General features: G+C 33.9%; 2 protein-coding genes across 3 annotated transcripts; both read left to right on the forward strand.

Annotated features, from left to right (window-relative positions):
- Positions 1-1,792: 1,792 nt before the first annotated feature.
- On the forward strand, positions 1,793-2,875 carry LOC115962214. The gene is made up of 3 exons (XM_031081113.1): positions 1,793-1,864; positions 1,959-2,588; positions 2,675-2,875. Exons 1-3 carry the CDS (start codon positions 1,805-1,807, stop codon positions 2,861-2,863), a joined length of 879 nt encoding a protein of 292 aa, XP_030936973.1. The 5' UTR covers positions 1,793-1,804; the 3' UTR covers positions 2,864-2,875.
- Positions 2,876-10,252: 7,377 nt separating this feature from the next.
- Positions 10,253-24,548, forward strand: LOC115975168 (peptidyl-prolyl cis-trans isomerase PASTICCINO1). 2 transcript variants are annotated; one of them, XM_031095858.1, is made up of 21 exons: positions 10,253-10,438; positions 10,611-10,755; positions 11,194-11,278; positions 11,563-11,632; positions 12,017-12,114; positions 12,491-12,613; positions 13,082-13,114; positions 14,209-14,267; positions 14,399-14,483; positions 14,797-14,955; positions 16,292-16,349; positions 16,625-16,773; positions 17,003-17,100; positions 17,276-17,345; positions 18,042-18,101; positions 20,582-20,638; positions 22,308-22,376; positions 22,529-22,606; positions 23,620-23,721; positions 23,801-23,872; positions 23,965-24,548. In XM_031095858.1, exons 2-21 carry the CDS (start codon positions 10,682-10,684, stop codon positions 24,232-24,234), a joined length of 1,869 nt encoding a protein of 622 aa, XP_030951718.1. In that variant the 5' UTR covers positions 10,253-10,438; positions 10,611-10,681; the 3' UTR covers positions 24,235-24,548. The 2 variants fall into 2 exon arrangements, with proteins under 2 accessions (XP_030951718.1, XP_030951719.1); XM_031095859.1 differs by having other exon boundaries at positions 10,680-10,755.
- Positions 24,549-26,280: the final 1,732 nt, after the last annotated feature.

A 26,280-nucleotide genomic window follows, 5' to 3' on the forward strand; every position in this document is an offset into this window, starting at 1 on the left:
TCATGTCTTTGTGGAGCATCCAGTGCATGAACCAGTTGAGTTACCAATGGAGAATTTTGATCCCTTAGCTGCTGGAGTACCTGGTAGTGAAGTAGAAGGTGTAGGTGTAGAGGTTTTTGCTAGTGACAGAGTGCTTCAAAATGATAATGAAGAGTACAGACCTGATTTTTCACAATTTGGAGGCCATGATGATGCTGAATTTGTTAATGAGGAAGTTTGTGCTAGGAGGGCTGGCAAAGCACCAGTTGTTGATGACCAAGTTGAAGAGAGTAGTGAGGGCAGTGAGGGCAGTGAGGATGAGAGGAGTGACTTAGAAGAAGAGCCAGAGCCAGAACCAGAAGTGCAACCAATGAATATTGGTGAAGATAGTCCTGATAGTTGGGACAATCAAGCTGAAAATGCTGAGGTTGAAGCAGGACAAATGGGTGGTGGTGTCATGAATTCTGACTATGAGAGTGAGGAGTTGCTTAGCCTTGATGAATCATCATCGGGCAGTGAGGGTGGTGATGATTCAAGTGATGATGACATCCCTGTTGTTGAGGTTGACAATTCTATTAGGAGCAGCAAATATCCAATGTTTAGGCCAGTAGCCAAAGCTGAGAACCTTAGGTTTGAAAATGATATGTTGTTCATCTCAGCTAAACAATTTAAAGATGCTATAACTGATTATGCAGTCCATGGTGGGTGGGGTATAAAATTTGTGAAAAATGACTTGGTGAGAGTGAGAGCCCGATGCCAGCCAGGGTGCAATTTTGTTGCCTACCTTACAAAGGTGCCAAGCGAGAAGAGTTTTAGATTGAAAACACTGAACATGGAACACACATGCAGAAGAAGCTATAGAAATCCAAGGTGCACAGCATCATACATTGAGAAGAAGTTAGTGAAGAGGGTTAGGAGACAGCCTGGCATAAAGCTTAAGGATATTCAGGAGGCTGTGCATGAGAAGTATGTGGTTGACATAAGTGCAGGCAAGGCAAGTAGGGCTAGAGAGAGAGCTCAAGATGCTGTTGATGGGACCCACACTGCACAGTTCAACCAACTATGGGAGTACTGTGATGAGTTGAGAAGGTGCAGTCCTGAGAGCATAATATTGATGAAGGTGCATACTTATGAGGATGGTGATTTGGCAGCTGAGCATGGATTGGCAACCGGGCTGCCATATTTTGAAAGAATGTACATCTGCCTTGAAGGTTGCAAGAAGGGCTTCTTGGCAAGGTGCAGGCCAATCATTGGTCTAGATGCATGCCATCTGAAGACCAAGACAGGTGGTCAGCTGATGTGTGCTGTTGGCAGAGATCCCAATGATGAATACTTCTCATTCGCATATGCAGTAGTAGAGGCTGAAACAAAGGACAGTTGGACCTGGTTTCTTAATTTATTGCTTGCTGACATAGGAGATGACAAGCAATGGGTGTTCATATCTGACCAGCAGAAGGTATGATGGTAACTTTATTGCTTGTTGAATTATTTGTAGTTAATGGTAGCTTCATTGCTTGCTGAATTAAATGATTATGCTTTGCAGGGGTTGGTGAACACCTTTGTTGACAATTGGCCACAGTACGAGCACAAGATCTACTGCAGACATTTATACCAAAATTTGAGGAAAAATCATCCTGGTGTCATTATTAGAGACCTTTTTTGGAAAGCAGCCAAGGCTACCTATCGGCAAGCATTTGAGATGGCAATGAATGAGCTAAAGGAGGTGGATGAAGATGCATTCAAATGGCTACAATCTCAGTCAACAACTATCTAGGCTAGGCACATGTTCAAAAGTGATGGGCAGAGTGACACGGTCTTGAACAACATGTGTGAAAACTTCAACAGCACGATAGTTAAGTTCAGGAGCAAACCTATAATCACCATGGTATGCATAATTCTCCCTTTCATGTGCATTATGATCCATAGACCTATGTAATTCATGAATGATTAATTCTCCCTTTCTCTCTATGTGCTTGCAGCTTGAGTGTATTAGGCTATATCTAATGACTAGATTTCAAGCAAACAGAGAAATGATTACGAAGGTGGAATCTGAGTTGTGTCCTAAGATAAGGAAGAGGCTGTACAAGGAGAAGTTGGCATGCAGCAAGTGGATAACATGTTGGGCTGGTCGTATGAAGTTTGAAGTGAAGAATGGGCTTGAGAGTTTCATTGTGGATTTGGAAGAGAAGAAATGCAGCTGTAGGAAGTGGGACATAGTTGGCATACCATGTTGCCATGCCATTTCTTGCATATTTTTCAACAGAGAAGATGCTGAAAAGTATGTCAATGCTTGCTACAAAAGGACTACCTACATTGATTGCTATGAACCCATTATAGAGCCCATCAATGGCCAGAATATGTGGGGTCCTAATGGACTGCCACCTGTGCAACCCCCTATCAAGAGGAGACCTCCTGGCAGGCCTAAGAAGAAGAGGGCACTGGAGCCTGATGAACCTAGAAGTCACAGAAAAAAAAGAGGCCTAGGCATCTCAAAACAATGCAAGTTATGTGAGAAATTAGGACACAATAAGAGGAGCTGCAAGGGAGAAGTAGGAGGGAACTCCTCCTTGCCTGGGAGTGCATCTCAAGCCAGTAGGACCACTAGAAGGGTAAGTATACACTTTGACTTAGATATCCTCATTGTTTTGTTTTTCAGTTGGCAAACTATTAATTGTTATTGTGCTTATGCTTGCAGGCAGCCAAGGATGCTCAACCAACAGTACACAGGGCACAACCAAGCTCTAATGATGATGTGACCACTGATAACCAGTCCAATCGAAGACCAAAAAAACAGAGGAAGAGAAGTGCAGTTACTACTGAAACCTTGAATGCAACTGGGAATGCAGCAAGATATATGGCAGCAATGAGATCTGCTAAAAGATAGCAAACTGAAGCAGGACCTTTCTTTTTGTTGTGCTATATGTTGAAGCACTCTTCATATATTTATGTAACTGCTAGAACAATTGGCATATGTTTATGGGCTGACCAAATCCTTTTTTGTATGAATGTGCTTTGTCACATATTTTGTAATTATTGTGGTACACCAAAAACTACCATTGGTGTTAAATATTTTGTAATTATTGTGGTACACCAAAAACTACCATTGGTGTTAAATATTTTGTAATTATTCTCCCATTGTTATGATGATTCAGCTTCCATTATTCAGATTTGCTTTGCTGGTTTTAGCTTTGGTTTTTAAAATGCTTAAACTCAAATTTGCTGGTTTTTAGTTTTGCTGGGCAGTTTGGTGATTATGCAGATTTGGTGAGCATTGGAGTTTAATGTGCTGGGAGTAGCCACTTTAATGTGTAATGATGTATGATGTATGATGTATGAATAAACATGTAATGATGTATGAATAAAGAGCTGCTGGTTTGGTAAGTTATGCAGAAACTATGCAGGTTTGGTAAATTATGCAGGCTGCTGGTGATGCATGCAGGTTTGGTAAATTTTGTAGCCAGCTCCTTTAATACATAAAGAGAATTTTGCAGCCATGCCATTTCTTGCATATTTTGCAACCAGTTGCTCTCTAAATTGCAGTATCAATTTGCAGTATCAAATTGCTTTGTCAAATTGCTGTTTCCATTCAATTATGTTGTGTCAAATTGCTGTTTTCATTCAAAATTGCAGTGTCAAATTGACAGTTGATGCACAAACACTTAACAATAATGCACAAACACTTAACAGACACTTAACAAATTGACAGTTGATGCACAAACTGCTTTGGCACAAACACTTAACAATAATGCACAAACACTTAACAAACACTTAACAAATTGACAGTTGATGCACAAACTGCTTTGGCACAAACACTTAACAATAATGCACAAACACTTAACAAACACTTAACAAATTGACAGTTGATGTACAAACTGCTTTGGCACAAATACTTAACAATAATGTAATAAATTGGTACACAAATCATAGATTAATTAGAAAGATCATATTCCATTGCTAAAGTCTTGGATTGCAAAGAGAATTACACCAAAAAATCAGGCATTTTCCCACTACTACAAACCAACACATTCCAACACAAATTATGACATTTTTCCACTAATACATACACCAAAATTCAGGCCTTTTGCCACTAATACATACAACAAAATTCAGGCATTTTTCCACTAACACCTACCCACCTAATGACCCATTCCCCCCCACCTATTTAGCCAACCAGAAGAAGTATCAAACAAAGTAGCATCCCACTTATCACCAGAGACAGCCCCAGGCAAATGAGCAGCCTCTTCTCTCTCTTCCTGTAGCCTACAATGGCAGCTTCAAGGGTCAAAATCTGTTGCCTCTGCTCCGGTATCAGCACCTTCCCACGCTCGCAGATTTCATCATCAAGCCACTGAAAAAATTTACACTTGCGTCCAACCTGACACCCAAGGACCAGATAAATGATGTTAAATGAACAACCAAAATCATGAAAAACAGTAACAAATAGTATTAGCAAATACTACCTTACCAGAAACTAAAATAGTATTAGCACAATGTTCTTGTATTAGCACAATTTATATTGTCAACAACAAGCTGAGTTTTTTTTTTTTTTCCTTAAATTTTTTAAAATTTTTATTTATTTAAGAAAAGAAATTCTGGGTTAGACTTAGACTAAAGGGGATTGCAAGATTGAAGTAAGATTGAAACGAAAATGAACCTGAAGTGCTTCCAAAGTTAAAAACTCAGAAATTTAAAAACATTACAAAGAGAGATACTACCTTACCCAGTAATTTGGACAACCGTAGAACCTTCTTCCAGGGTTGTCAGGTGTCCACGAAACGACCACAACGGGTCTCTCCGAGCAGAAGCATCGGGCTGGGCCCCTTTTCCTCAAGCTTCCACTCGATGACATCATGCTTGAATCCATGGAAAGCAGTTGATTTGAAGATGGTTTTCGGCTGTGTGGTGAGCGAGGAGCAATTGATTTGAAGGTGTTTTTGAGTTCGTGACTGGTGAGGGACTTCAATTTGTGTGGTGACTGATGAGCGAGGAGCTGAGGAAATTTGGGGGTTAGGGATTTCTATTTGGGTGATTTGGGGTTTTGTTTGGTTAGGGACCGTCACGTGAGCGGCAAGTGACTGGTAAGGGCGGGAGTAACTAACAGTGGTACTGTAGACATTATTTTATTATTGACTACCAATGCCGTTTGCCACATCAGCATTATCCGTTTATAAAGTAACGGTGGGGACCAAAATGGAACCGTTTTTCTGGAGAGGGACTAAAAGCGGTAAAAAAAAAACTTAGGGACTAAAACGGGAATCGGGTCAAAATGTAGGGACCAAAATATGTTTTTCGCCAAAAAGTTATTATAACATGATAACAATACACAAACATGTAACAAACCATCTCTATTTCCTAATTATTAAATTATATAAATTTATATTATATTTATATTGTACACATAAACATCCACACACATCGTAATTCGCACAAATAATATTATAACAAAAAGTAATGTATACAATCAATATTAGACACAATTACACACATAATATAAATTTATAAAAAATAATGACATTTACAATTCACAAACACTTACTCTTTATTCTTAGAGTTGGAAATACTTGTAATAAGATAATGCAAAATTTAAGTCAAGGTGTGCAAAAATATTTTTAAGAAAAAATTATAGTATTAAACTAACAAAAAAAAATATTTTATGAACCCCCTGAGAATAGTGTAGCGTTGCCCCTATTTTTGAGCAAAATTTGTGATGTGCTTTGTATTAGAACTTCATTCTCTCTCCCTTGTGTATGTGTGTGTATTTTAAAAAAGAAAAAAAAAAGGATAATTGTCTCATATTACTTAAGAGAGTATAATGCGTAGTATAATTTTTTACACCATCCCTTAAAAGTTATCATGAGTTTTGAGTAAAGTTTTCTGTATGTCTTTGTATTAGAACTTTAAGTGTTTATTTTTGAAAATAAATAAATAAATAATAAAACTCATAAATCTAACCTCAAATCAATTATATCATGACCCCAATTGCACTAATCTATAAAAATGATACTATTAACTTAACAATTGATTAATTAACTAAAATATTTGCAATTATACCCAACCATTAGAGAAACTCTTAAAAGTAGTAAATATAATGAAGTCCAAACATGTCTTTGAGGATCCTAGAATTTAATCTACTCATTTATTTAGAAGTATAAAAAGTCACGGCATAACATTCACTTAAAACTTAAAAAGAAGTACACCTAGAACATTTAGTCTATTAAGCCAACTGTTTCTCCAAAAAAAAAAAAAAAAAAGTCTATTAAGCCAACTTGAAGTTTTAACGTTGAAAGGCCAACTTGACTCACTTGAGCAGACTATTAGTCTATTAGTTGAAACTTCTTAAAAATTTTGATAGTAGACTATTAGTTAGGGTTGGATTTAAATTTCTAAAACTTAAATGATAAAGTTTTATCTAAACTAAATTATTGGTAAATTTTATCCCTTAGTTAAGAGTCTTGTAACTTAATATATATTAAACCATAACTTTTCAATATAATCTCTCTTAACCAATAACACTATCCAGATAATTAATTCTCACACAATACACCCCACATTGTTGTACTTTTTTTCACTATTTTTTTTTCTAAAGATGCAACTTACACTTATGTTTTAATCTAATATATTCATATTACTTATTGTCCTTTACTTTTGAATTTGCGTGCATGATATTATGCAAATGAAATTTACTATAAAAAAGCAAAACAATGGACACTCATTTAAGTTATTAACTCTCTTATGTAAGTTTTAAAATTTTATACTCTCACTAATTAGTAAATTAATTTTATATTATTTGTAATGATATATTTCTTCAAATTAAGAGATAATATTTAACAATTGTTTAATTTAGATAAAAATTTATCATTTAAAATTTATTCAAACTAAAAGTCTATTATAATAAATTCTAAACTTAAATCCCAAAAACAACCCACATTTTGTTTCTCAAAAAAAAAAAAGAAAAAAAACCCACATTTTGATTTCTTAAATATTTAAACAGATTTAAATTATATTCAAACTGAAAGTCTATTCTAAAAAATTATAAACTTAAATCATAGACAACAACAAACATTTTCTTTCTCAAAAAAAAAAAAAAAAAAAACAATCTTTTGACTTCTACTCCAACTAAAAGTCTATTATCAACATTTTAAGAATAAATAATTAGTAAATTAATTTTATATTATTTGTTATGATTTATTTTCTCAAATTAAGGAATAACATTTAACAATTGTTTAATTTAAATAAAACTAAAAGTCTATCATCAAAATTTTCTAAACTTAAATCTCACACAACTCACATTTTTTTTCACCGAGATGCAACTTACGCTTATGTTTTAATCTAATAAATTCATTTTACTTATTGTTCTTTACTTATGAATTTGCATGCAGGATATTATGCTAAAGGAAGTTTATCATAAAGAAGAAAAACAGTGGACATCCATTTAAGTTCTTGTTTATGTTTTTTAATTTTTTTTTTTAATTTTCAATTTTTGAACTCTTTTGTGTATGTTTTGATTTTGGGATTTGGTCATTGTATTTAATTTATGAGTGTGTTTATGTTTTTTAATTAGACTATCACTAGGAAAAAAATGGTATTGAGGAACTATTTTATTTATTATTATTTGTGCTCACTAAGGCACAAATTAAACATAATTTAAATAGGAATGATCAAACTCATACCTCGTCTTATATTAAGAAATTAACACAAAACACAAAAATAATTTTCAAATATAAAAATAGATAGCCACCGATAAAATCTAAACTCTAAGAAATTAGAACTTAACGTAATCTTTTATTAAAATTGATATCGCTCCGAATCAGTAAGGTGGATGCTCTGATTTCGGTGGGCTACTGAAGCGGTGGAAGGTCTACAAAAAGCAAACGCTGTCAAAGGGGGACCGGAGAAGACTGGCCAAACCTCCTTCCGATGGCAAAATTAGTCTCACAAGAATGAAGTTCCAAGTTTTTGGGAATCAAGTCTCATAATGCTCTTATCTCTCTCGGGTTCAGACCGGTCCTTTATATAGAGATCCTAGGGACGGTTATTTGTCCAATAACCTCCCCAAGATTTGTGGAAGCCAACGAGTCCGGAGTTAACTTCCTCAACGGCTACTAAAATTGTAACCGCTAATGGAAGTTAACTTATTTGATGGATTCATGGCGATAGCTACGGGTTTAGTAACCGCTACGGAGAGTCGAAAATTTTCTAAGTGTTGCGTATTCGTCTGTCTGGTGTATGACGATTTGGTCGTCCCTGGACATCTGATGATCGTCCATGGACGACCTTCATGGACGAGTTTATCGTCCATGGGAGACTTCACTGATCAAGAGTAGTATTATTGTCCATGAACATTTTCCCTTCTTCTAGGGTGATTCTTGGTCCAACTTGCTCTATTGGCTCTGGACGATACTTTTGGATGAACTGGAGTTGGGCTAATTTTCTACTTCTCTATCAAAAATTATTTACTTATTTTATAATTTATTACTACTGTGTGGGCTAGGATGAGTTAGAGGAGAATAGGTCTAGGTTGGAATCAAAAAGGGCCCATGGAGACGTTCCTATAAAAGAATCGGGCCCTAGTAATTCGAGGAAGGTGTGAATTTAAGGAAGAAGCCGAGGAAGGAAAGAGGTTAGGAATCTTAAGAAGAGGACGAGGAACTGTCAAGCTATGCCTAGGATGACGACTGATGAAAGTAACAATAACTAATTCGAGCAAGGTTTGGAAGAAATTTCCTAATGAAGTTACTATCCCCTCTACATTAAATGCACTATACCAACCAAGTATGACGCATTAATGGCTGAATGACCTTTCTGAACAATGCCCCAACAACCTGTTACCTACTTATCACAATCTTAAAAGGAGGGGAGGAGAAGGACGAGACAAGTATTTTGCCTGAAGATCCCCCATGTTGTGGGATTGGTTTTTTGGGAGAAAAAAGATAGAGAGAGAGAGAGAGCAAAATTATTGCAGTACTCAATAAAAGCTTAACTTGTATTTTTCGCTTAACAGTAACCCTCCTAAAATATTCCGAGGGAAGTGTAGTAATCAAAAAGAAATTCCTTGTCTACAATCTAACTTCTTAAATTGTTAGTTCAAAGACCCTCATCTTACAAATTAATTGTATTGGATAAAGGCCAGCCCAAGCTGGTGCTCAGTTTTTATCCTATACAATTACTATTTATTTAGTAATTTAGTTTTAATCATTTTTAAAAAAATTAGCTTACATATAAATTTTCATTAAGTCGTGCATCGCACATGAATAATACTAGTAAAAAAAAAAAAAAAAAGAGAGAGTAAAACTTATCTATGACTTAAAAAATGTATAATTCTTACATTAGGTATAATTTAAACTTATATATATATACATGTGTGTGTAATTGTAATTATTTTTAATTGTATGGTGCACATGCACTTATTATATATTATTTACATATTGGACAAAACTTAGGTACAGTAGCTTAGGTTCACTTCTTAGAACTCAATCATGTGGCCACTCAACTAAAAATTATACTCCTATCTCATGAGAAAAAAGTCATAAGACAGAATCTTAAGGGGGGAACTTAAGTAACAGCACCTAAGTACTATACTTAAATCTTACCCTTACATATTATAGTAGAAGTGAAAGAATTATATGTTTAAAATAGTAAATATAAGTAGGTTCTAATTAGCTCAACTGATAAAATTTCTAATGACTGAATAAAAGATTTGAGGTTTAGATAAATAGCTCAACTAATTGGTATTTTAATCTGATGATAAATAGCTAACTAGATTGAAATTCTTAAAAAAAAAATAGTAAATATGAGCAATATAATTGCCTTTGGATAAAATTTAGTTACAAAATTAGTTATACCCATAGGTTACAACTTTACACAATATCTCTTTGTTGAAGGTAAATTTTGATAAATTCACCATTAGATTACATATTCTTCTTATATTCTTTATACTTGCAAAATTTTTAGAAAATTAAAGATTAATAGCTATATTATCAATAAATTGTTTAAATTGCAAATTTTTGTAATTTAAAATTATATATAAAATATAAACTTATAGATTATATTGTAAATAATATCGGATTGACACAAAATTTGCCTTGTGTATTAAAAGTGTAAAGAACATACAATTCAATGATTAGATTTTCAAAATATGTAATAATATTTATTTTATTCAATAAAGTTGTAACTTTATGATTCAACTAGTTTTGTAGCTAAGTTTTGTTTGGTTAGACATGAAATAGTAATGACTCTCCACGTGTCCCGGCACTGGGGATGTAATATGGTGGGCAACTAACTACTGAGAGTCAATCGATACGCCCCAGAATCCATCACTAAAATGAACGGTGATGATTTCTATTCCTTTTATAAAACAAACTGACGCAGACGCTGTTGGATAGTTTGAGTTTACGATTTTGCGACAACAATCGGTCCCGATTTGTCTTCTTCTTCTTCAACTTTCCAAATTTCGTTTCGGGTAATTCTCATCTCCGATTTTGAATTCTTTCTCTCCTGTTAAATTCTCCCTTCTTCTGTTTGGTTACCGAGAAAACCAACCAAATCACCAACCATTTGAATTATGCTTATTATGCTGCTATATGAAAAATTGTGACCTGCTAATATAATACTGAAAAATGGCTTTTGTTTAGCTTTCTAAGCAACTGGAACACTTAGGGTTTCGTGTTGTTTCTGATCAATTGGATTGCCACGGTGATTAGCTATGGCAGTAGCCGAAGATGCAGAGCAGGAAGTTGCACCACAGAACAAGAAACCACCTACTGAGGATGAGAAGAGGTACATTATGTTTATATATATATGAGTGTAATTCTATGCGATGTTACATTACTCCATATATTTTCACTGAAGTACTTTGACAAATCTGTTGCTGGACTTGCATTATCTCATTGTACCTTTCATGCTTGCCAAATATCGAGATGATCAGAAATTAATAACTTTCTCATTATAAAATGTTTAAATTTGAAGTACAAAACGTGAGTTTGTAGAATGGATAAGAATCGCATCTGATTAGCACGAAATTTGTCATACACATATTAAGATCAACAAAATTATGTAAAATCCAACTGTTGGGTTTTCAAAATATTTAATCCTATAGAGAAGCTATGGACTGGTGTAACATTGCAAAGAGTTACTTGCACCATGTATAACTTGATCCTAACATCATTATTTTGAGTGAGATGTTATTTTAAACTTGTTTTTATTTGCGATGAAAAGGAGAAAGAAAATTGTGCCTGGAAGTTTGATGAAAGCTTTGATAAGACCTGGTGGGGGTGATTCAAGGCCTTCAGATGGTGATCAGGTATTCATTTGTTTTGCTCTAGTTGTGCTTGATTGCTTTTTTTAATCTTAAATGTTTGTGACCCGTTTAACTGGCAGTAATATATATGCTCAATTTGGGAATCTCAGTGGCAGTGAATGATTTAATTTATATATATTTAAAGCCTGTTTAGTGAACATTCTTGCAATTGAAATGATGTCTTATACTACTCAAGTGGCTGTATTATCATTGGGAACTTGGGCTATTGGAGGTTATAGTTGGGAAGTGAAGTGAGAAAAATCTAAGTTGGTTTATAAATTTTGCAGGTCATATATCATTGCACCATTCGAACATTGGATGGAGTTGTTGTTGAATCTACTAGATCAGAAAATGGAGGTGAGTATGATTTCATGCATCTAAGCACATTCTGGCAAAACTAGAAAATCACTTTTTATCTATTTTCCTGGCTATATGGTATATTTATTTTCAAAATTTATTGCCTTTTTATCCTATGCCCACTGATGCCAACATGATCAGGTATTTTTGTATCATCTCGCATAGGCTGCTCTATACTCTTGTGATCAGTGTACAAAACACATTGTTAATGATGGCTTTAACCCTTGCATTTGAGTTCTTTGCTCCATGCTTTAGGGCTTGGCCTCCTATACAATATCGAGAATTCCTACTTTAATAATTTGGCCTTGACTAAATTAATTTCAATGTTAAAATGCCTTCTGCTACAGTTATTGTCTGGATTAAATATTTACTTCTACGTGACAGGCAGGGGTACCCCAATAAGACATGTTTTGGGCAAAAGCAAGATGATAGTGGGATTGCTAGAAGGAATTCCAACAATGTTAAAGGGTGAAGTGGCAATGGTAATGTTTTCTTAGTTTCCTGAACTCTCTTTATATAACAAAAGAATTGGCAAAAGATATGGCAAAGAATGGAACAAATTAGTCATTATGTTTTTTACACATTGCATATTTAAAGAAAAGCATGTGGCTTTTTTTAATCCATTAATTTTTCATTTTTAGCTGGCATATCTGACAACTTTTATGTTCGTTACCTGGAAAGGGACCTTCTACAACAGACAAGTTTAATTCAAAAAAATAAAAGAAAAATACAGAATTTGTTTGGGGGTGAAAATTAATTTTATTGATGGTTTGATTATGCTGGTATATTTTACTTTATTAAAAACAAAAAATTATTCTTGTATATTTAACTTACTTCAAGGTGGTAATGTTGTTTCAGTTCAAGATGAAACCTCAAGTGCACTATGGTGAGGATGATTGTCCAGTTTCGGTTGTCCATGAATTTCCGAAGGATGATGAACTTCATTTTGAGATTGAGATGATAGATTTCTTCAAAGCCAAGGCATGAGTGTCCACTTTCAATTCTTTATCATAGGCATGATGCATGTTATTCTTCTTTAAAATCATTACATTTTGAACTGTACTTCTGGCATACCACACGTGTTGATTTCATTATTACATGGGGTTATTATTTTCAATTTCAATCCTGTTCATTGGAATTTATTCAAGATCACCGACCTCCAATTGGTGGGCCTTCATATCCGAAATCCAATATTGGTATATTTTTATTTAACATTATACCTAATTTTGATATTTTAGATCTAAGGAGTAGTTTAATAATGGTATCCAACTTTCATGAAGATTCCCTCTGGTGTTACCTCTCTAACAACACACACACACACTAGCATTTCCCCACAGCTCCATTTTCTGTCTTTCCATCGTATTCTACTTTTGAAGAAAAAAAAATTGCATCCAACTTCTCTTAAAATTTAGATCTAATCATGATTTTCATTAATGTGTTGATTTTCAGGTTGTAAGTGATGATTTGGGAGTTGTAAAGAAGGTATTGGCAACTGTATGAATTGTTGCATTACTGTAATTTTGATACGAGCATTTTCTTATCATGTTAAGTTCTGTTTGGTTGGGGTGATGGAAAAGTGGGAGATAGAAAAAAGATTTTGTTTTCCCTAATGTGTTTGGTTGGGAGGATGAAAAAGTGGAGAGATGGAAAACTCTTTTATTTGGTTGAGAAAAAAAAAAATAAAGGATATAAAATTTAGTTTGTATAAATTTACTCTCATGCCCATATTGCATACAAAAATTAATAGTTTATAAGGAAAAAAAAAAAAAACATGGAGGTTAAATAAAAAACATACAGTGGGTTAAAAAAAAAGGTGCACAGTAGGTGGGTAATTTCCCATCTACACCCTCTCCTCCCCCCATTTTCTCCCCAAATCAGGGGAGATGCAATTTTGGTGGGCCCAAGGAGAAAACACATGAGCCCTACCATAATCACCCCCCTTCCCTTTCCCAACCAAACAACCCTCAAAACCAAAATCCTCCCTATTTTCCCCTCACATTTATCCATCCTCCTTCAAATCACCCCAACCAAATGACCCCTTTGGGAGTTATATTGTGAATCTGATATGCTTTTAAATGATGAAAATGGTGAAAATTTCATTATGATTAATCTCCTACACTATTTTGTCTGCATAAGAAGGTGTCTCTATTCTGTTGGATGCCCGCAAAAGCTTTTAAATTTGTGTTTTTTAACTTCCTTTTTTAGTTCACTAATGAGTATCTGTTCTGAATTGTTACATTGCCTCATTATTCTCATATTGAACTGAAAGGAGAATCCTGCGGACATTCTCATCTGCTATATTATTGGGTCAAGGATAATATTTTTGAATATTTTCTTGTTAGATCGTAAAATTGAGGGAACAAAAATTCAATATGGTGAACAAGTTTTTCATTAGTTATTTTAATACATGTTTTGCACCAAATGAAAATAAAAATACACGTGAGTGGGTGTTGTGTATTTTGTAATATTCATGATTTTAATCTTCTGTCCAGAAAAATAAATGTGATGTCAATATCACTTTTTTTTTTCTTAAGTAATGCAATAACTATAGTGTTAAGAGACTCCTACATGAACAGGTAATAAATGAAGGGCAGGGTTGGGAATCACCAAGGGAACCTTATGAAGTAAAAGCTTGGTAGGAACTTATTCTTGCTCATATATATATATATATATATATATATATTTGTGTGTGTATTCGCTGCTGTATTTTTGTTAAACTGTCAATTGGAATGCTTGAAGTATCTAGTTGAGTATGATTGTTTCCAGGATTTCTGCAAAGACTGGTGATGGCAAATTGATTCTGTCACATATGGAAGGAGAACCATATTTCTTTACTTTTGGAAAATCTGAGGTGAGTAAGACATCTCTTGTAATTTACTTCTTCAATTTGCTTGGTGTGCTTAGTTTGCTTAGTGAAATAACGTGCATTATTAGAATTTTCTGACGTGTGTAATATTTGCTGAGTTTTATATTTTCTATCTCTGTTTTAATTCAATATACTGTACTTATTTGTTGAGATAAACTTATGAAAATATTGAATTTTTTAGCTGAATAGAAAACTATCTTCATTTGGCATAGCTTTAGAGGAAACTACTATTTTTTTCTGTCCTGTAATTTATGCTCCTTTTCTATATGGTTTTCATCATTGTTCGTTTATAAATTAGGTACCTAAAGGTCTTGAGATGGGAATCGGAACAATGACACGTGGAGAGAAGGCAGTAGTATATGTCACCAGTCAGTACCTAACTCAATCCCCATTGATCCCTGTGATAGAAAGTTTTGAAGAAGTACACTTTGAGGTGGAGCTTGTCCACTTCATTCAGGTCTGAGGTTCTTCCTCCTTGCAAATCATAGAGTTCCTTAATCTATCTGTATTTAAATCTTTGTTGTAACAAGTGAGGTCTTGAACTTACGAGTCTTTAATTTGCAACCACTTATAGTTTGGTGGATTGGAGATGACGTCTTTTCTTGCAAAGGTGTATCACATGTTTTAACAGGAACAAATTTTTTCTCTTTTTTCTTGAATCTAATGAGTTGTTCAGAATATTTTGTCATGTGCTTCAAGGTGAAAAATTAAATGATAAATATCCCCATTTTTGGTGAAATATTAGGCATCGTTTGGTAACTGTTCTGGTTTTAAAAACAAAAACTCTTCTCTGCTTTAAAAAACATGTTTGGCTTATATGTTCTTTGCAAACAAATTTCAGAAAGCAAAGCAATATCAGGGGAAAACAGTGAACATCTTTTTGAATATTTCCGAGAAAGTTGGTTTGGGAACACCTGAAAACACTGAGAAAACTGCTCACTTGATTGCCCAGTGCAATTTACCACGGGTCATATGAAAATGCTCCTTCCCTATCTTCTTGCCCTAATCAAGTAATCAACAAAGGTGAAGCTGCTCCTGTTGATTTCACCTTATAGTCTTTTACACTCCTAGTGATTTTCCTTAATTTATTTTTTAGTATCTTCTCCTCTTTCTCCATAATCTAGTTTTAAATTGATTTTTCCCCCTTCCTTTTTCCCCTTTTCTGCTCAATTTATCATTTCACTATCTTCTCCATTATCATTTCGATGGTATCCAGTTGTTCAGAACAGTTCGCCATATCCTTTAATCCGTTGTATTCCTTTTTTTAAATGGTCCCCGTAATTCTTAAATCAGTTTGTTACCAGAAGATTGATAATGAAGCAAGGGTGTTACAATTTGTCGAATCAGTTCACTTAGTAGATTGATTCTCTAGGTTAAGTTTCATAATTCTCCCTTTCAATTGAATCAGTTGTTATGCAGTCCACCGATAGGAGAATTGAACACAATAATTACAATTATTCCAAACGTGCTCTTTGTTTTTGGTCCTCTGAACACTGTTTTCCTATTGTATTTTGACTTAAAAACATTAGAAAACTGTTCTTCGTTTTTATTCCAAAAAACAGATTTCTGAGATCAGTGTTTTTTTTTTTTTGGGAAAACATTACCAAACAAGTTCTTAGGTTCTTTCTTAAGTCTTATTTTATGATGCTTTATTTATTTAGCTTACTGTTCTATTTCTATATCACATGCCATGTAGTTTGATTCAGTATTTATCAAGTTCACCCCCAGATATCAGACAAAAGAACCTAGCTGGATTTGTAATGGAAAAGGTGATTTTGCTTATGCATTGACAGGTGCGGGACATGCTTGGAGATGGGCGCCTAATAAAACGCCGAATTCGTGATGGGAAAGGTTGGGTTTCAGAAATTTCTCTTTTCCCTTTAGGATTAGTATTTGTTGGTAACATTTTTTTTTTGCTGATAAGTACTACTAAGGGATCTATATGATTTTTCTGTTTTTACATAGTTTAGGTTCCATTTACTGCTTTCATTTGAGCTTCTTTCCCTTTTCTCTCTATGTTTCATTTTCTAGTACTCTTCTATGATCTAATACATGGCTGCACTATTCATATTTATTATTTTATGAATCATAACATGATGCTTTTCTTAATTGTTTGAAACAATTAGGTGACTTTCCGATGGATTGCCCTCTTCATGACAGTCTATTACGTGTCCATTACAAGGGCATGCTTCTTGATGATGAAAGGAGGGTCTTCTATGATACAAGAGTTGATAACAATGATCAGCCTTTGGAGTTCAGTTCTGGAGAAGGGCTTGTGAGTGTATAGATAATTCTATCTTTTTTTATTTTCAAGTGGTGAATCTATTTGCATTGAATATATGTGTGTGTGTATATATATTGTCTTTTTCAAAGCATTGATGATCAAATTATCATATCAATCAACCAACCACCAATGCCCCATCACACATATTTCACAAAGTTGTTCTAAGCCCTTGCTTCTGCAATTCAATTCAATTGAATGAAAATCTAGTTTTGTATGCCAGGTACCTGAGGGCTTTGAAATGTGTATTCGTTTGATGCTGCCTGGCGAGATAGCTCTTGTCACATGTCCACCTGATTATGCATACGACAAGTTCCCAAGGTTACTTTCAAAAATCGAGTTTGCCTTCTTTGATAGTTACTGTTTTGCCAAAAAATGTATTTATAGTAATGCAAATCGAGAGAGTGATTTTTGTTTCTATCCTCAATTCATCATGTCTGTCTTCTTCTTTCTTCCACTTCAAATTTTATGACCAACTTTTTCCCTACACGATCAGGCCAGCTAATGTTCCTGAAGGTGCTCATGTTCAATGGGAAATTGAACTTCTTGGTTTTGAGATGCCAAAGGTAATCTATAAAATACCCTCTCTCTTTTTTTTGGGGGGGTGGGGGGGGGGTTGTTAAGAATGTGAGATATCTTCCTTTTAAAATAAATAAATAAATGCACTTGATTCAAAATCTGTTTGAAATGGTTGTCATTGTTGCATATATTCTAAGATGGCTGAGGAAGTGCTATTGTTGACCATCAGACTAGTTTTTACTTATGGATGTGAACTTGTTGAGTGGTCATTTGGAATCTTGGATATCCAAAATATGAATCTATCTGATTTTTTTTTTTTTTTTGGTTACCACAAGAGGAAGAACAAAAGCAAAACAGGCTAGGGAACATTACAATCAATACGGATAGTAGAGGGGAATCTATCTAATTTTAAGTTGTCTTTTTCATCATATATAGAAACTATTCACGACAGGAAATTCCTATTAGATTTTGTCTTCAAATGTGCTTTTGCCTTCAAATGTGCTTTTGCCTTTAAAATTCTTTGGAAGTAGGTGCATTTTGAGTGTTAATTATCACTTTTAAGTTGCTTTAAGAGAGTTGGACCTATAATCTAATTATGGTTGGTGCTATGAGTTTTGAGGTTCCTTTCCTGATTGAACCATGAGTGTTTTAGGATCTTTATCTGGGTTAATTGATGAAACATCTAATACTTATATTGCGTCAATTTTATTGAACCATTTACATGATTTGAATCCACATTGCAGGATTGGACTGGTTTGAACTTCAAAAGTATAATGGATGATGCAGAGAAGATAAGACTCACAGTATGTTATTAACTTGTAATTTTTCTGCATCTAGCTATCTAGCTCTTATTTGATGCTGGAAGCACAAAGAAATATTGATTAAAATAAGTTTTATTTAATTTTTTGGCCGTTGTGTTTTTATTGGTCAATAGGATTTTGTTCTTGGTCTTAGTTAATTATGTTATTTGTACTTAATTTTCTAGAGTCAAGGATATTTTTGTAATTCAATAATTGAAATTTCCCAAGTAAATGAGAATTAGGGCTTCCTAAGTCAACTAGAGTTAGGGTTTGGTTTTGGTAGTTTATATAAAAAGAGTATTCTACTCCTATGGAGTCAGTTTACAGTTTGCTTGATTAATAAAAAAATTATCTTGGAAGTTTTCCAACAGTTTAGGGTTTACCTCAGCCAACCCTTGGTGCCAACTCCTAGGATATATTTTTATTGTTTTATGTTTTTCAATTTTTGTGTAGCATCAAAGTTTTGTTTTTGTCTTGCTTCACAATTTGGTATCAGAGCAAAATTCTGTCCCATTTGAAGTATCGCTGTGGGTCACAACTAGAGTTGAAAAAGAAAAATTCATTGTTATAAACCCACCCTATCTGACACCAACTATCTTCTTCCTTAACCGTCCCGCCACCATCAACAAAACCAAAAACAATCACCATCTAGCTGTCGCGACCTAATCACTGCAAGCTTGATCATCAATCCACGCCCAGGCCGAAACCTGTTCAATCACCAAATCCCTTACAGCGCAATCCACCAAAAAGCAAAATCACCAATCTTGGAAGACCCCAAACTAACAATCTCAAGCTTCCTTCAATCCGTCAACTTGTTTTCATCAGCCCCAGTACAACCACGATTCCTAATGCCTGTTGTGAACCCCCTCCCCTCAACATTGATTGGTGACAAAGATATCTCATGTCTTGGTCGTTGCCCCTGGTCCATTACTGTCCCATCAGAAATTCATTGCCACCAAGTTTCCCCTGGAAGCCTTGGTCCACGCATATTGCTTTGTTGTTAAAACTTCGCCAGATTGCTTTGCATGCCATCCCTGTGCTTCCCAGTTTTGAATTGCTATGTCCAAGAATTGTTGTCACTAGGTTATAAACCTCCAAAGTCACGGATACCCCTTGTATTTCAAAGACTTGACGTATATGAAAACCTTGACTCTGGGCCTGACCCACTTAAACAGAAAACTTAAAAGCCCTTAAATCTGACTCATACATAAATAAGCCATGTCAAGCCTAGTTATGCTTTACCTAATAAAAAAAACTTAAATCCATTTGTCCAACCAAAACCATTAAAAAAAATCCTTTTACCTGACCTAGCCGAACCCAAACACACCACCAGTTGCCACTTTTGATTAATCTACCATGGACCAAACCCTAGAGAAGCTCGTGAAAATTGTCTAGAACATATTTGCAAAGTTAGATAAGCACATTAGAAGGTATGGCCAACAGAATATCCGATTAGACATAATGATAGCTTCCATCCAAGGGCTGCCCAATAACCTTGAAGGTAAAGTTTCATAAACTGAGATGATAATGTTGGGCCACCAAAACTTTTTTCTGAAATAGAAGTACAAGTACAAGCAAATGCTGCTTTAACTTTAGTGCTAAAGACTAAACAGTAAGGTGAAATATTTGAACTATGTGTAGCAGATATAATAAAGCCTGCGGAAGAGAAAGATAAATCACTTATCACAGTGAAGGAAGATTTCTCACTACTTGATGAGGAGAAAGTTCCGCAAGGGTGCACATATGGAATATGAGTTTGATGCATTTGTTATTGATCAATCCTCTAAGGTGCATGAAGATAAAAAGCTGGATGAAGTGGAAACTTAGATACAATGTTGCTTTTTGTGGTTCAGGATAAGGCTCTAATGGTTGCAATGCTTATTCCACATATTGTTTTGTAATTCTAGAATAATTCAATGATTTGGTGGAAGATAAGCCTTCTTTTTTCTCAGTGCTATCAAAGGTGATTCCAGAACTAAAGCAAGTATCTAGAGCCATAATCATTAACATTCAAGACTTCAAAACTTTTTTTTTAATAAGTATGGGAGAATGATAGGTGAAGCGCAAATTTAATAATTGAGACTTCCCAAGTCAATTAGAATTAGGGTTTACTAACTAGAATTAGGTTTAGTTTAAGTGGTTTGTATAAGCATGGTATTATACTTTTATGGAGACAATTTACTATTTTCTTGATTTATATGCAACGTTTTGGTGTTGCAGACTCCTAGGTGAATTTTTATTTTATTTTCAATTTTGTTGCATCAAGTTTTGGTTTTGTCCTATGTCATTATCACACCAAACTTGCATATGTTCAATGGTTGAACATGTGTGCCCAGTTGTCTATCGATAGAGTCCCATGTTTTCGATAGAACCCCATGTTTAATCCTTGTTCTGTGATGACGAATCCCATTAAATATTACTTGGCGAGCATTTATTTTAGGATGAAGGCAAGTTAGATCTTTGATGCTATTGTTCATTGTCAGGGGAACAGGCTATTCAAAGAAGGAAAATTTGAACTTGCTAAAGCAAAGTATGAGAAGGTATTATGTTCTTCCCCTTATATTGTGAGTAATTTTGTTGGGTTGACCGTTCTGTTCCATGCTTTTGGTAGACATAATCTTTCAAAAGGGAAACTTGCATTAGTCTCATCCAACTTTTTGGGATGAAATTGTTGTTTTCATGTTGAAATCTATATAATGTATTAAAGTGGAAGCTCAATAATAAAGGATTAAGATAATTCACTCTAATTTGGTGCCAAGTACCCCAAATTAGAATTCAAGTCCTGTTTAATTTTTTGCCAAATATCTCTCCAAATTAAAACTTCTTTAACTCATTTTGAAACTACTTTTATCCTATTTATGACTACTTCAAGTCCATTTATAGGTACTTCCAACCCATTTAAAACTATTTCAAGCAATTCAAAATTACTTTCAACTGTTTGAAACTAATACAAATTCAAGACCAAAACTTATCATGAACTCAAGTATAAACTTCAATGAAAAATTTAGCATGTTCCATATAGCCGACTATGCCTTTTCAATAGATTTTCTTAATGACTAAAATTTCATTACTTATTGGATGATCATGATACTTCCCAGAAATTGAAATTCTTGATCAATGAAGGAACAATATCACCATTTTTGTTCAATAAGATACCAAAGTGGTGGATTAGTAACACTTTTCTCCCCAGATCTGTTGCACGCAAGGGATTATATGGAACTTATGTATGAATGATATGATTTGCCTAAACAAGAATTCTTGAACAGCGAACAACCAGAGCTAGTACTCACTACATCAAAAAATTTCCATTAATGAAAGATGTAAATCCATTGGAAAATAAAAAATAAGCATGTAGGATGAAATGGTTGTTCTTGATGCATATAAATATAGTATGCAATCTAATTACCTTATTTCCTCTATGGGGGAGAGAAAATTGAGGAACCCCCGAATATTGGTAAAATCAAAATTGTATCATTTAGGAATCAAATCAACCATTTTTATGATTCTTTGATAGAAAGAGATCGCAAAAAGGGTATGTTGTTGACATTTTTGAAACGATTAAAAATCACCAAAGTAATGTCTAAACCCGATGATTCAAAGAAATGATAAAGAATCCTAGAACATGGAAATATGTATATAATTTAAATATAGCAAATATAAAAGTATAGAATCCTTTTCATAGCTCGTAGATAATTTGATAAGCCAATGATTTTTTTCCATGTCATGAAAGATGTAATAAACATTAATAGAATTCATTGTATGACAATTTAAAAAATTACATTAAGAAACTTTCAAAATAAAAATAAAAATTACAATGCACCTGTGCATATGTAGGGGTTACAAGCTATTTTAATTATCATTTTAGTTACCATAATTGTTGATAGCTAGCAATCCTGTTGCCCAGTTTGGCTAGTATTTATTCTGTGGTCAAAGAAACTTTTATGTGATAATTTGGTTTGTGTGACCTAGAATATTTAAGGCTTTCAGGGGATCTATGTCCTGGCATTTAATGCCTTGGAAACAGTTGATTTTGCATGTCTTTATCAACAAAAGTTCTTAAATAATTTTTCTCACAAACTTATGAAAATTTGTAGATTCTGTTAATATTAAACATATTCCTCTGAATCAAGAACTAGAATTTCTGCTTTAATATATTTAAAACATATCAATTGTGCTTTCAAGTTGTCATATATGTTAGTTGCTATACAGGTACTTCGGGAATTTAACCATGTCAATCCACAAGATGATGACGAAGGGAAGGAGTTTGTAAATGCAAGAGTAAGTTTCTTTTTTGTTCTTTCCATTTAGGATGTAATGGAGCTGCGATTGTTTGATTCTTGATTTACTCATTTTCTACCACTTTAGCACTCTATATTCAAGTTGGATAACTTTGTATCTGAGATCAATTGTCCTTTTTTATTTTTTTGAAGAATCTATTACATTTGAATGTGGCTGCATGCCAACTGAAACTGGGAGAATGCAGAAAGTCCATCGAGACCTGCAATAAGGTATGTTTAGTGACTTCAAAATGTGAGTAGGCATGTTTGTTTTATCGGGGAAAACTGTGAAGAAATCAGTGCTTAGCATGTGCAATTGTAATAAAGGAGTATAAAATTTCTTACATTACTTATATATAAAAAAATAAATAAATAAAGGAGTCACACCATTTATTGAACAAATAAACCATTGCATATAAGTTTGGGGCAAGAAAAAGAGTCCTTCTGCCTCTCTTCGTCTCCCTTTTGGGAAGACAGTGATAAGATGTGTGTGGAGCTTGATCTACTGTGTCGGTTATATTGGTCCCCCAGCCCAATGATGTTCATACAATTTTGGGGGGTATTTCTGGTATTTAAGAATGCATTAGAATCCCTAGTAACAGCGGAATAGGGCGGTATATATACCTGTGATCACTATTACTTATTTTGGTAAGCCATCATAATAAAAAACTGTACCAACTCCTATGTAACTTTAGTTTGGGTGAAACACACAATTGGTCGGGGATCACGTCTTATGAAGCAGAGGTCACTAATTTGAATCTCTCCTTTCTCCCTCCCCTTGGGACCACACTTTCTAAGAACGAAAAGTTTTGGGTGAACCACGTAAATCTGGTCTTGTGTGTGCCTTGATCTTTTCTTTTGATTTTATTTTTGTTGTTTGCTCCTCACAGATATCAAGTTAGGTTTCTCGTTTCCTAACAGACAATTATATATAAGTTGTTAAAAATTAAGTGCTTGGGCTGCAAACAAGAAATACTTGGCTTTCACTTTATCACCCTCTAATGTTATACATGACAATTAACCTTAGTAGATTTAATTGATTGGTGAATGAATGGAAACAGTATCTAATGAGTTGTAATTAATTAGAAATTTCTCCCATCTAAATTTTAAAGAAACCCTGCATGCTTATAAGTGTTAAATTGTTGTGTCGTATATGTTTAACTAGTTTTGTAACTGCTCTCACAGGCCAAAGTTAATTATCTTGAGTTTTGTTTCTGATATATTTTCCTGATGGAACGATGTAGGTTTTAGATGCAAACCATGCGCATGTAAAGGCTCTTTACCGTCGTGGAATGGCCTACATGGCAGCTGGAGATTTTGAGGAAGCAAGGGCTGATTTCAAAATGGTAATGCTTATTATTTACCTTAGTAGTTGAGCATTAAATTCTGGACCCTATTATAAAAGTTGTTTCTGGATGCTACTAGATGATGAAAGTCGACAAGTTATCTGAAGCTGATGCAACAGCTGCTCTTCTTAAACTAAAGCAGAAGGAGCAGGTGGGTTGAAACACCGTCAAATTTCCTATTTACAAATTGAGATGGAGTTTAAATGCTTTATACTGTACTTTATGTCATCATTTGATATGCAGGAAGTTGAGAAGAAGGCTCGGAAACAATTTAAAGGATTATTTGACAAGAAACCAGGGGAAATCGCTGTTGCTGGATCCGAAGATAAAGAAGATAATGATACAGGTGAAAACCCTAACAATTTTGATAAGGAGGATTCGGATGCAGATAATTCAGAGGAATCACGTGAAGCTGAAGCTGATGCTGATCAAATGGGTTGGTTCTCCCGCATCTGGCCTACTGGTGGAAGACTATTTTCAGCTCTTGGGCTGCAAAGATGTTCTATATTATGATTTTTGTATCAAATTAATCCTGGGGTTAGGACATCTTACTTGTGATCCATTGGCTACAGTGGAGCTGGGGATAGTACAAAAAAGATCATAGTGTAGTTACCATATATATATACCAAGAAATAGAAAGTAGCAAATAAATGATTATCCTATCCGTCTTTGGCACTTTTAGATTTATGTATTCGAATAAGAACTGGTAGTGGTAGATAGATTTCAGAGTTGGGTGACGGATTTCTTCGTCTTCTACTAGTTTTAAGCTCCTATTACCAGATACCTTGAATTTGTAAATTAGTAAATTACCCCGTACAATTTTTTGACATGGACTAAAATATCCCAACAACATTTTCAACAATTACACAATCATGTCTACCCAAAAATACTCTAAAATGGGATTGAAGCAGAGATTGTATCTCTCCTCTACCAAGGTTGGAATTTTCATTGTCATAAATATTGGTCAGAATTAGGCCCGCTTAATGTATTTTGGGATCTAAAGTGGTAACTTTATCTGAGTCCTTTTTTTTTTTTTTAAATAAATTTTTTATAATAAAATATATATTAATTAAACAATATTTACTTATCTTTTGATATATTCATATTTTTACTGTTTAAAATCTAGTTTTCTTGTTTTTTAAGATACAAAATTGCTAATGAAGTTAGTTCACTAACACTTTTCAATTGATATTTTTTTTTACTATTTAAAATCTAGTTTTTCTGTTTTTTAAGATACAAAATTGCTAATGAAGTTTTTGTATTCAAGTTCACTAACAACTTTCAATTTATATTATGATTAATCCATTTAATCTTATCACATAGTTAATCTTAAATAGGATTATAAAAGGGAGAGCAGCAACCAGAGTGGTGTCCAGGGAAAAAAAGAATTCGAGTTCAAAATCAAGAGAGAGAGAAAGTGTTCTATTTTTTTTTATTTTTTTTGGCATTTTTTATAGAGATGGTCATTGTCTCTCTCTTGTAAATGTTGAATTTCAGGTAATGAACTTGGATAATAAATTTGATTAGAAAACTATTAATTTTGCTAGAGAGGCAAAGCATTGTTCACCTTCCATGTGTTTGGGAGATTGGAAAATTTACACTTGAACTGCCAAAAATAAAGTAAAACATATTAACATAGTGCACAACATTTGAAAATGTTAATTCTTTAAAAATAATATTTACTGATTAAAATTTTTTACACAGATAAATAGACAATACGTTTTATTGCCTAATAGAGGGGGGGCTTGATATATATATATATATATATATATATATATATATATAGCCAAATGAAGGGCTTTAATCTTTTTTGTTGCAACGCTGTAAGATATGGGTTCTTTTTCCCTTTAAGGGCTTCAGGCCATTGCCAAAATGGCCTAGGGTTCAGCCAGTCCTGATTTGAATCCTCTTAAATTTTCCCATGACATTCCCAAGAACTTGAAATTGATTTCATTGTGGTTCTTCACAAATGTCTAACCATTTGATACTATAATCAAAGTATAAACATGATTAAGGAGTAATTATTTGGTACTCTGAGAATAATGTTTTCTCTAACATAGTAGTGGGTATTACTAATACAATTCACGGTAGTATCTAAAATGTATGTGAGGGAACATGATTCTCTCCATTTTTTTTTAAAATTTTAAAAATTATGTTAATAATTCATTAATTGGGAGAGAGGGAATTTGAATTCTGGAAGTCTCTGTTGAAAACATAAAAAAAAAATCAACTGAACTACAAGGTTCTTGGAAATACTCTCCATTTCAAGTAAGAGAGTCCATTTCATGGTTAAGATTTGATTTCCTGAATCTAACAATATATAAACATGGACCTGGATAACCATTTTAAATTTTAATTTGAACCATGAATAGATCCGCTCAATTGGAGAGGTGGAGCATTACTCCTAGAGTATTGAATACTTATTCCCTAATTTTTATTTTTTTTTTTAAAATGCATATGAATTTTTAGGTTGGAACAAAATTTCAACTTTGACTTTGTTATGCATGGGAAATTTGGAAGAGACAATCTAGTTATGTATTTTCTCCAGGGTGTTAGGAG

This window comes from Quercus lobata, chromosome 2 (assembly GCF_001633185.2).
Source record: "Quercus lobata isolate SW786 chromosome 2, ValleyOak3.0 Primary Assembly, whole genome shotgun sequence".
Classification (NCBI taxonomy): Eukaryota; Viridiplantae; Streptophyta; class Magnoliopsida; order Fagales; family Fagaceae; genus Quercus; species Quercus lobata.

Excerpts from the sequence above, each read along its gene's own strand:
- LOC115962214 (XM_031081113.1), top strand. The coding sequence starts at position 1,805 with ATGTGTGAAAACTTCAACAGCACGATAGTTAAGTTCAGGAGCAAACCT. Across the intron at positions 1,865-1,958 it reads GCAAACCTATAATCACCATG|CTTGAGTGTATTAGGCTATA; the intron begins GTATGCATAATT and ends ATGTGCTTGCAG. Across the intron at positions 2,589-2,674 it reads CCAGTAGGACCACTAGAAGG|GCAGCCAAGGATGCTCAACC; the intron begins GTAAGTATACAC and ends TTATGCTTGCAG.
- LOC115975168 (XM_031095858.1), top strand. The coding sequence starts at position 10,682 with ATGGCAGTAGCCGAAGATGCAGAGCAGGAAGTTGCACCACAGAACAAG. Across the intron at positions 14,956-16,291 it reads AGCTTGTCCACTTCATTCAG|GTGCGGGACATGCTTGGAGA; the intron begins GTCTGAGGTTCT and ends ATGCATTGACAG. Across the intron at positions 16,774-17,002 it reads TCAGTTCTGGAGAAGGGCTT|GTACCTGAGGGCTTTGAAAT; the intron begins GTGAGTGTATAG and ends TTTGTATGCCAG.